At 35.0% G+C, this 12,351-nt stretch overlaps 1 protein-coding gene across 1 annotated transcript; it reads right to left on the reverse strand.

Annotated features, from left to right (window-relative positions):
• Positions 1 to 2,045: 2,045 nt before the first annotated feature.
• On the reverse strand, positions 2,046 to 5,966 carry LOC129002798 (uncharacterized protein K02A2.6-like). The gene has a single exon (XM_054430865.1). It carries the CDS (start codon positions 5,964 to 5,966, stop codon positions 2,046 to 2,048), a length of 3,921 nt encoding a protein of 1,306 aa, XP_054286840.1.
• Positions 5,967 to 12,351: the final 6,385 nt, after the last annotated feature.

Below are 12,351 nucleotides of genomic sequence, written 5' to 3' on the forward strand. Positions count from 1 at the left end.
TAACAAACTGTATATTGTCATTATAGTCGCGCTCAACATAATAATTTGTATTGACCTTATGGCTACATTATCGATCATAGTTGTAATAACCATTATGAATCAGCATTATTTGGTTTGGGGTTTGAGACTATTATATTTATATTTCACCACAAAAAGATTTTGAAAATTAATAATTAAGTTTCTCCGAATTTTCAACTCTACAGCCTAAACGGTACATTTTCGAAAGTTTGAAATTGTCAAAATCAGATTCCTCACATACTAAAACATACATTTTGACATACAGATCAATAGGGTTCGACATAATAACAAACTGTATATTGTCATAATAGTCGCGCTCAACATAATAATTTTTATTGACCTTATGGCTACATTATCGATCATAGTTGTAATAACCATTATGAATCAGCATTATTTGGTTTAGGGTTTGAGACTATTATATTTATATTTCACCACAAAAAGATTTTGAAAATTAATAATTAAGTTTCTCCGAGTTTTCAACTCTACAGCCTTAACGGTACATTTTCGAAAGTTTGAAATTGTCAAAATCGGATTCCTCACATACTAAAACATACATTTTGACATACAGATCAATAGGGTTCGACATAATCAAAAACTGTATATTGTCATAATAGTCGCGCTCAACATAATAATTTTTATTGACCTTATGGCTACATTATCGATCATAGTTGTAATAACCATTATGAATCAGCATTATTTGGTTTAGGGTTTGAGACTATTATATTTATATTTCACCACAAAAAGATTTTGAAAATTAATAATTAAGTTTCTCCGAGTTTTCAACTCTACAGCCTTAACGGTACATTTTCGAAAGTTTGAAATTGTCAAAATCGGATTCCTCACATACTAAAACATACATTTTGACATACAGATCAATAGGGTTCGACATAATACAAAACTGTATATTGTCATAATAGTCGCGCTCAACATAATAATTTTTATTGACCTTATGGCTACATTATCGATCATAGTTGTAATAACCATTATGAATCAGCATTATTTGGTTTGGGGTTTGAGACTATTATATTTATATTTCACCACAAAAAGATTTTGAAAATTAATAATTAAGTTTCTCCGAATTTTCAACTCTACAGCCTAAACGGTACATTTTCGAAAGTTTGAAATTGTCAAAATCAGATTCCTCACATACTAAAACATACATTTTGACATACAGATCAATAGGGTTCGACATAATAACAAACTGTATATTGTCATAATAGTCGCGCTCAACATAATAATTTTTATTGACCTTATGGCTACATTATCGATCATAGTTGTAATAACCATTATGAATCAGCATTATTTGGTTTAGGGTTTGAGACTATTATATTTATATTTCACCACAAAAAGATTTTGAAAATTAATAATTAAGTTTCTCCGAGTTTTCAACTCTACAGCCTTAACGGTACATTTTCGAAAGTTTGAAATTGTCAAAATCGGATTCCTCACATACTAAAACATACATTGTTCATTAATCAACGTATTTCAATTTTTACATTTTTCCTTATAAATATAAAACTAGTTTACCTATTGCTCGAATTCGAGCAATTGCATTACAGGCGACTCAAAGATTATGAAAATACTCACAATCTACACAACAGTTAGATATAATCAAAATCTTTTGTAAATATCTTCTTTTTTTAAAGCTGATCTTGTTTTTTTTAGTGGTTTCTACAAATTTTTCCCTCTCATAGCCGCATTAAGTTATCTATGATAACGATTATAAATGAAAAGAAAACTTCATTTCTATTTCTTCTACTTGGTTGTGTTCTATGACTTTTTCTATGTTTCCATTGTTTGCAAATCGGTTATTTCAATGATTGCTCAAGAAATGTAGAACAGTGTTAATTCAGTTTTATTTTTAGCCTTATAGAATAATTAATTATTAAAACTCATTTTAAGTAAACTCAACCAAAAACTATTTATTTACAAAAACTAAACAAATAATGTAAACAAACCAAATAGCAGATGATTCATACTTCATAACTAAGCTGGTAACAATAATCCTACATTTCTCCCCACCCAATTTAGGCTGAGTTTCCGAAACTATGTACATCATCATTTTCAGTTTCCATTTGCATTTTCCATTGAGGTGGATCATTTGCACCTTCTCTTGCTCTTAGCTGGTCAGCGTGTTTTCTCTTTACATCTCCCCCAACTACAACTGTGTACGACAGCTCTCCCGTCCTTTCTTGTACTGTTCCTGGTCTCCAGCCCTTCTTCGTTTCATTTTGATACCACACTTCTTGTTTGGCAGAAAACTCCTTTGGTTTGGATTTTAAGTCGTGGTAGTACTTCTGTCGCCACACTTGATTTTCTATTCTCTCTCTGCTATTACACCTCCACCTATCCAAAGCTGTTGGTAATCTTCTACCATAGAAAAGGACTGATGGTGGTTGTCCTGTGGTCTTTTGTGGGGTGTTTCGATACGCAAGCAACACTTGTAAAAGTGCAAGTGATGAACTGAGACCTTCTTGTTTGCAAGCACTATATCGACTCTTGAAGGTTCTGACAATCCTCTCCACTAAACCATTGGTTTTTGGATGATACGGCGCTGATGTGACATGACATATGTTATTGTTCTTACAAAAAGTCTTAAACTCATGGGACGTGAATGGGGTGCCATTATCGGATACAATTTTTTTAGGAATACCATACCTCGAAAACCAAGTCCTTAATCTATTTACAAGAGCAGCAGTTGTCGTACGGTCCATAACTTCGATCTCAACCCATTTTGAGTAAGCATCGATTCCTACTAACCAGAATCGGTTGTCAAATGGACCTGCGAAGTCGAGATGAATTCTCTCCCAAGGATCACTTGGCACATTCCAAGGATATAGAGGCACTTCTGTGTCAAATGATCGGTTACTCTGGCAAGGGTGGCATCTACGGACATAAACCTCAACATCCTTATTCAGATTAGGCCACCAAACATAATACCTTGATAGGGATCTCATGGCCTCTATTCCAGGATGTCCTTTGTGGAGTTCTTTCAATACATTTTCTCTCAAAATCTGTGGCACCACAATTCTTCCTAATCGCATGATTATGCCGTTTTCTAATGTCAGCTCTTCTCTCTTATTCCAATATGGTTTCATAGATGATGGCAAGCTTTCTGTGTCTTTTGGCCAACCATGCTCCATGTAGTCTGTAAGTTTCTTCATATTTGGGTCTTTCTTATACTCTCTTACAAGTTCATGATTTTGATAAACTACGTCAATTTTCTCCTGAACCAATGCTCGAATCTCTCTCTCATCTGGATCTAATACTTCTTGTGTCTTGAGTGAAAACCGAGACAAAAAATCAGCCACACAATTATCCTGTCCCTTGATGTACTGGATCTCAAAATCATACTCCATTAAATGCAAAGCCCAACGAACCAAGCGGTTGTTTACTACTTTGGTAAGATCTCGATGCATTCCAAATATTCTTTCAAGTGGCTTGTGGTCCATCCTCACCTTGAAATGTCTTCCACTGAGGTATTGTCTAAACTTCTTCACGGCAAAAACTAACGCCAGTGCTTCCTTGTCAACTGTAGCATACCTTTTTTCTGCTTCCGTTAGTGTCCTCGAGGCGTACATGACTGGCCTTTCCGTTCCATCCGGCATCAAATGTAACAGCACTGAACCCACCCCTTGTTCACTAGCATCACATTCAACAATGATCGGCTTTGATATGTCGTATGGGACTAATGTCTTCTCTAATGACAGGATATTCTTCAACTTATCGAACATAGTTTGTTCGGTGTCAGTCCCTTTCCATTTAGTCTTCGTACCAGTCAGCTTATGCAAGCTCGAAGCGATCGCATGAAGATTAGGTATGTACCTTTCATAAAAATGTAGTGCCCCTAGAAAAGCTCGTAATTCTTTCACGTTTCTTGGCCTTGGTGCGTGTCTTATGGTTTCGACTTTGTCTTCGGAGGAATGAATACCATTTCCATCTATTGTATGACCTAAATACTTTACAGACTTCTGAAAGAACTTACATTTTGACAGTTTTGCTCTTATTCCACTTGATTCTAGCCGCCTCAAAACTTCTCTAAGAGTGGTTATATGGGTGGTCGTATCCTTACTAGAAATGATTATATCATCAAGTAGAACTCCAACATTAAGTCCTTTTAGTAAACTTTCCATGTACCTTTGAAATTTTGCTGGACTTGAGGAAAGCCCAAAAGGCAACCTTTTGTAGCGAAAGTAGCCTACATGAGTTGCTATTGTAAGATACTTTTGTGACTCAGGGTGAACTTTCATTTGCAAGTACGCGTCTCGAAGATCTATCACTGAAAATATCTTTCCATCAGTTAATTTGTAAGTCAAGTCATCAAAGGTCGGCAAGAGGTGTCTCTCCGGAACTATGTTTGGATTCAAGGTTGTACGAAAATCGCCACAGATTCTGACTCTACCTCCACCCTTGTCTACGTTGACAGTTGGGGTACTCCATTCTATCGGTGTTTCGGAAGGATCCACTGCTTCCAAAACTCCTTCCTGTACTAATCGCCGTAATTCTCTCTCCACTGCCTCCCTTAAGGGGAATGGAACTCGTCGTGCCCCGTAAGATACAGGTTTTGTTCCACTTTTTAGATGGATAACTTCATTAGAGTCAGATATCGTTCCTAGCTCATCACGAAAGAGTTCAGAAAACTCCTGAGTTAATGTCACAACTTCTTTTTGTAACTCTTTTCTACAACTTTCTTCATTCTTGCCTGTCTCTTTACTATTTGTCTTTCCATTATCAATACGCCTAACCCTTACTTCCCTAGGCAAACTAAGATTGAAAGCTACACTCCACGGCAACCCAAATAATGGAACATCATCTTCTAGTAATACAATAACTGGCAATCGCTTAGTACGATTACGTAAAGTAACGTCCACAAAAGCCTTACCCCTGACTTCTAGCTTATTTTTCCTATAGCCAGTGATTACATCAGACGTCTTTTTTATAGATTCGCCACTTGAATTGATCTTATCCCAAAGAGACAAACTTATAGCACTTACCCGAGCTCCTGAATCAAACTCCATTCTAACATTATACCCGTTCAATTCTACATCTATCGTAGCTCTGGGAACCTTACTCTTGACAGACCTAATTTGTGTTCCGCTAACATCAATATCAGAACTACACTCATCATCGTAAGTTTGATCACAAGAATCATCTACTTTTCTCAAATTACCATCTGTTCTCTTGAAAAAATTATGTTTACTTTTGCACATTATTGCGAAGTGGCCTCTCCTTGAACATTTCTTGCACACAGCAGAAATAGCAGGACACCTATCTTCACTAGGGTCATGTGTAAACCCACATCTATAACACCTATTGAAGCGAGTAGATTTCTGTACCTCTGGTTTCCTCTTTTCCTTACTGTCACTTACTTTAAGAATCTCATTTTTACACGAATGTTTGGAAACTTCTTCTCTCGCTCGTTCCATAGATTGAGCTAACTCTAGTACTACTGTTGACTTAACACGCTCACCTCGGTTATTAACTCCCTCGGGCCATCTTTGTCTGACTTCGACTTCAAATTCTGGACAGTTGCTTCCTACTGCAAACCTATCTCGTACTCGTTCATCTAAGCTATCTCCATATTTACAACTTCTAGCTAAAGACTTCAATCTGTTATAAAACAAAATAAATGTCTCACCATCTTTTCTTATTGCTCTTTCGAACCCAAACCTTGTTGCAAAAAGGGTCCTTGTAGGCTTGAACAACCGGTTGGCTTCCTCTTTGACTTCGTCGTAGGTGCACTCCTCCCAGGCCCTTGGATACATCTGGTCCGACAGTGCCCTGAGGTGCTCCTCTCCGATATTTGCCAATAGAAGATCTCGCCGAGCCGCTTGTTCTTCTGTGTTAGCACCACCCAGTCCCTTAACTCTGCAGGTCAACTCAAAACGAGCTATGTAGTCTTCCCACGATTGTTCACTATTATACTCTTTAAATGAAAATCTGCTCATTCTATCTTGTATGCAAGACATGTTACTACAGTCAATTACACTCCTATACTGAGACTGGTCTGTTTTCCTCGGCATTTTCTCGTCGCCAATATAGAATAATTAATTAATTATTAAAACTCATTTTAAGTAAACTCAACCAAAAACTAAACAAATAATGTAAACAAACCAAATAGCAGATGATTCATACTTCATAACTCAGCTGGTAACAATAATCCTACAAGCCTATATCAAATTGTCCAGAATTTCTTACTCATTTCCATTCCATACACCAACCCATGTTTCGTCTACAGATGCATATGCCAACGAATATCACCTACGTACAATCTCCAAGAAGTGGTAAAAAAGGCAGAAACCAACCCATACAATAGATATAAGTTAACTCCATAAAAGAAAAGAGTTACTGTGATAATAGGATTTTCCACTGATTTGGTAATAGAAAATTATATTGCAAAACATGACACGATGCAGAAGAAAATCTATTTTAAAATCAGAAAAACCCATTGAAAATACTGTATTTCATTTTGACAAATTCAATAAATCATAATTTAAATATTAACAGCTGTCTCATTAAAAAGTAGAATTATGCATATGGTCGTAATGTAAACAAATCTGAAAAGGCAACTTTAAAGGTTTCTGGGGCAGTGTCCCAAGGGAATTGACCTCGTTCCTCTTTTAATGGCTCATCTACAGACCTAGACCTTTCTTTAGAGACCCCTACCAAGTTTCTACGCCTAGCCATTCTCTCAAATTATTTGTGACAAAAACCTCGTTTTCCTCCATAAGGATAACATGGGATGGGAATTCAAAGGCCACTGGGGCAGAGCCCCAAGGGAATTCACCATGTTTCTCTTTTGATGGCTCATCTACAGACCAAGACCTTACTTTAGACACCTCTACCGAGTTTCTACGCCCAGCCGTTCTCTCAAAATAGCTGTGACAAAGAAAAACAGTTTCAAATTAATATATAGATTCTTCCCAAGCATTCATCACATATCCCTTCTTACAATTCTTTAAAATACATAGATTATCCTCCATTTTTCCTATTGAGTGTCCATTTTGTAACAGGTGTTGTGCGACGTTTGATATTTCTGGTTTGGTGTTCCTCCATGCAGATATGTGGTTTTTGAAGTGGTTGACGAAGTTCACAGTCTATCCAATGTAGAAGCTATCACAATCGTTACAATTGATTTTATAGATGCCCGATGCGTCGAATCTGTTACAATCTTCTATTTTTGGGTGCAGTATTTTATTCGTGGTTTTCTGAGTCCTGTAAGCTATCGAAACTCCGTATTTCTTGAATCTGATAGCAGTCCTTTGTGTTGTAATCCCCGTGTAGCTAAATGTGACATATCTGGTGTTTTCTTCTTTTATCTCTTCTAAAGTTGTTCTGCTGTGTAGTGTATTCTGTCTAATGAGTTTTCTTTTCGTCTTTCTTGCGATGTCCTCTATTGTATTGGTTCGAAATCCATTAACTTGAGCTATCTTCTTAATGGCTTATCTTCTTAGTTGACCTTATGTCTAAATTTTTGGTCATATAGTTGTAATAAACATTATGAATCGGCATATTTAGGGGTTTTAGTTGAGAATGTCATATTTAAAAAAAAAGAATAAACAAATTTAAACATTTTTTACCGATTTTACTGGCATGCTCGAATTGAATCCAGACCTCACTTTGCATTTGTTTTTAATTATTAAACAAAATAATGGTAGTAGTTAGAGTTTCGTTTAGATAGTAGTTTAAATAAAGCTTTCGCAGACATATAGTCTAAAACTATTGTAAAGTACAATACTAGTGGGTTTTTACAAACAAGAGAGATAATAGAGCTCGTTATTTATCAATGATTTTCATTTCTCATCGTTTGTGTTTGCTTTAAAGCAAAAATGAATAGAATAAAGCTCAAGGCTGTAGCAAGCATAACTATATGATACTATTAAATGGATATCATACAAATATAAAAATTTAGTCATCGATACTTTTGCCTATTTACTACACTGGTATTGTTTGAAAAATACCATTAAAGTACTACCATTAGTACTGCAAAGGAGTGTCGTAGATATACCTTCGTCAATAGGGCTACTGGAGGGCTCCCCCGGGATTTTTTTTAAATTAACAATTAATAGACCTTGACTGTAATAACACATAGACACACGTATCCATATAGTCACGAACAAGGGGATTTTAATAGTATATTTCGTACCTAGGGCCGAAAATAAGGTTTTGCTGGCTCGAGATGGTTTTTAAGTTCGAGACGAAGTTGAGAACTTAAATCGATCGAGAGCTGCAAAACCATTTCGGTCTTTGGTACGAACGATATCTTTCACCCCACTATACCCTATTACCACTATTCACCACTATAATAATGCACACTGATAGTCAACACAACTACAACTTTAAGGTTATGTGAAGAAATAATTTGAGGAATCAGCAAAAATAAAAATAAATAGTTGCTAGGCAACGGTGACAATAATACAATTCTATTGCAATGCTATGGATTTTGATTGTGTATTTAAAATGCGTTCATGTTTTAAGTAAGGAAGCGGACAGCTGATTTTGCGGCCCCAGGCTGTAAAACCCTGGTTGGTCCCCAAATTACGATGACAGCTGGCATGGCCAGCAAAACGTAACTTTCAGCCACCAATTAACGTATGTAATAAAGCCAAAAACATCATAGTGTGGTGAAAAATTATAAACAGTCCAAATATCGGAACATTCTTAAAGTTTTGTAGTCGCTGCTTCAACCTAATCCCCTAAAATATTTATCTAAAATGCATTTTTATGCTTTTTATTTGTTTGTGTATTTTATGTTTTGTGTGTTATTTTTGTAACTATTTCTGTTGAGTATTTAAAAAAAAGAACTAACTCTGTATTATCTTAGCGATTCTTAAAAAATGTCATAGCAGTATAAAAAGTTGATTGAAACCGTAAAAACCTAGGCTAAATTATTACATTTAATGAAAGTTTATTTGTAGCAAAGTAACAAACACGAACGCACTACTAACACCAGACGAAGTAGTGTCTTGAAGACCGGACCAAGCGTAGTGCGAGCGAGGGGAGTAGAAGGAGTATAAGGTGTTGACTGTTCGGTGACTCGAGTGCGTTTGGCGCGCAAATAGCTTACGGGTACCGGTTATTGGCAGTGCTGGGGATATATGTGAGTGAGGGTGAGGAGCAATACACAAATGGTTTCACAAAAGTGCCCTGGTCAACCCCTTCACCTATAACCCAACCAGATTTAGTCGCGCATAGGAACTTTGGCTACTGCCACTGGTATAGCATTTTTTGTGGTACCAGTTATCGATAAACAAAATAGTATACTTACAATAAACAAGCTTAAATATAATAGAAGTAAAAAAAGATAAAATATTTTCTTTCAAAACATGTGTATAATGGTGGTGGTACAGTATATAAGCCGGGTGGTTTGTACTGTACCGGCTCACTCCTTGCTTTGCTGTATACGATCCACGAACGGATGGTTAGTCTATGTGTGCAAATGCAAGGTTAAAAGAGGCCGTCAACACTTAAAAAATAATAAAAAAGTAACATACTTTTAAAACAAATTTCAGGAAGGATTTTTCACCTCCTATATGTTCAAGATGGTGTTGTACCTAAGCCACTGTGGTAAAGTATGAAATTTATTTAAGAATTTTGTTTGTAAAATTTTGCTAAACAACAATTTATACGTGTATTATCGGTATTATACAACATACGAAAGGTGACAGTGGATTGGGCCGTTCAGTATTTTTATTACAATAGGGGTAACCGTCATGAAGTGAAATGTTAATGTAGTACAGAGTTTAGTAAAAAAAACTATGTGTGTTAACAGTAACAGTTTTGGTGAAAACGACTCTTTGACATATAAAAAACTAATAGTAAACCGTATATCGATCCTTATTTACTCCACGCAAAAACTACGCGGATTAAGGATCACCCTACTAAAACAAAGTTTCTACTTACAATTTTATCATTTGTAATCGTTAGTAATTATTGAAGAATATATTTACCTCAGAAAACATAATATGTTACACCGTAACTATGTTACATATACTTTTTGTACATCGAGTTAAAAGTCGTCCAAAAATCTAAAGTTAAATCACAGAATAAATATATATTCACAGTAGGCCTATAAATAACTTGACGTTAATGTTTAGTGTTTCGTAACCAGTCGAAATGTTAGCAGATCATCCACCAGTACATGTATACATATTGTCACTTCTTGTGTAATTTAAAACAGATTCTAAGCAATGCGTTCACCTACGATGAAACGGGTAAAAATTGGTTTTTCTCACTTTTGACCCTCAAAACACAACATTTCCCAATTTTTCTCTAAACCTTCCTTAAGAGCTTAAAAAACAAACAATTCAGTATATCAAAGTGTTTTTGTACGGTTATTGGTTACGGAGAAAACTAAAATAAATTTAAATTTAAAATCCCCATGTTATTCTTATGGAGGATATTGTAAAATGTTGTAGTTTGCTTGTTTATGGATATCTTTTGATCAAACTTGGCAAATATATTCATTTTATACTAAGCAATAATTATTTTACTTAAAACACACACTTTATTAGTTTTCTTGTAGCAGCAAACCTAGGTACTCGTTAAACCTAATTTTATTTAAATAGATCAATTGAAAAGCAATTCAGCCAAATGGAAATTCGCTTAGACAGCAGGTTAGCTGCGGCGGGGGTATTTACTTATCCTACATTCATTTGAAATTAATCACTAAACGGAGTTAATAACGGCAATGTAAAACTAAGATTAGTTTTATTTGGTAAATTACGTGGCTTTTATCATTTGCACTTTGGAATTTTATATTTCATTTAACCAGTTGCATTATGAGAATTTTAAATTATAACAATTGAAATGATTGGTTAATAATAATAAGTTTTGGGAAATCGTATGTTATATCATTCACTATGGGATACAGAAGAACTATTGTTTTAATAGTCAGAGGTCATATGCGAGATATAATAACGAGACAAAATCCGTACATAATGGAAATTGTATAAATGAACATAAAACTTCACAAAACGTAAGTCTATAATTTAGGTAATACGAAAATTTAAAGAATAAAATAACAGTAAATAAAGAAGATGTGAGATGACAGTGGGGTTTAATTCAACAGTTGGCAACACGTATTTTAGGTAGTACTATCCTGTATTCCGTATCAACTGGAGTAGAATCGACGTAAGGCTCGAGTAAATACGGAGTGAGGGATACTGCTACCCGGCCTCGAACGCCGGAAGTGGCGCGGAGGGGGGACGGCCGGTAGTGATATCACTGAATCTAAATATCAAGTAGCATTATCCCTCCGTACATCGTTATATATATATATATATATATATATATATATATGTGTGTGTGTGTGTGTGTGTGTGTGTCCGTGAACGCGATAAAATGAGTAATTTTTGTCCGATTTTGATGAAATTTGGTTTAAAGGTGTAAAGCGGGATAAACTTGAATGAGTTCGCGAACCAGCATGATCGGACCATGGGAACAGGGCTTTACGGGGGGTTTTATGGGGTAAAAATTGGTTTTTCTCACTTTTGACCCTCAAAACACAAAGTTTCCCAATTTCTCTTTATACCTTTTTAAAGAGCTTAAAAAAACAAATAATTTAGTATATAAAAGTATTTTTGTACGGTTATTGGTAACGGAGAACATTTAAAATTTAAAATTAAAAATTCCCATGTTATTCTTATGGAGAATATTGTAAAATGTTGTAGTTTGGTTGTTTATGGATATATTTTGATCAATCTTGGCAAACTTATTTATTTTGTACTAAGCTATTCATATTTTACTAAAAAACACACTTTATTAGTTTCCTTGTAGCAGCAAACCTAGGTACTCATTTAAATATATTTAATTGAAAATCAATTCAGACAAATGGAAATTCGCTTAGTTGTCAGGTTTGCTGCGACGGGGGTATTTTATAATACTCCGTAGTAAATATAATTAATACTATTAAACAAAATAAAATCTCTACAAACTCTTCTGTAGAGTATTTATAGGGTACCTGAAACTATGTAGTGTATTCTTACTTGAAGTATATTATGTTTTTCGAGTCTTCTCTTCGATTAAATAATTTAATACCATAAATATTTTTATCTGACCTTCTACTTAATTTAATAAAACGAGGTATTATAAAAGATAACCGAGCATACAGTATGATATAGTCTAATATATAGGATGCATCTTATGTATATACATATCACGGTCCTAAACAGAATTCACAAGAGTAAATGTCCGTACTGATAGCGTTGTTGATATTTTTCTCAAATCAAATTTTGGGCATGATATAGTTTTGCAAAACTTAATAATTAATTAAATTACGTGTAAATGTCAGATGTTAGGAATTGTCATTTTACACCTGATCAAGATTCAACT

This window comes from Macrosteles quadrilineatus, unplaced genomic scaffold (assembly GCF_028750875.1).
Source record: "Macrosteles quadrilineatus isolate MER2022 unplaced genomic scaffold, UCM_ALF_1.0 Scaffold_1__1_contigs__length_201487025, whole genome shotgun sequence".
NCBI lineage: Eukaryota > Metazoa > Arthropoda > Insecta > Hemiptera > Cicadellidae > Macrosteles > Macrosteles quadrilineatus.

Excerpts from the sequence above, each read along its gene's own strand:
- LOC129002798 (XM_054430865.1), bottom strand. The coding sequence starts at position 5,966 with ATGAGCAGATTTTCATTTAAAGAGTATAATAGTGAACAATCGTGGGAA.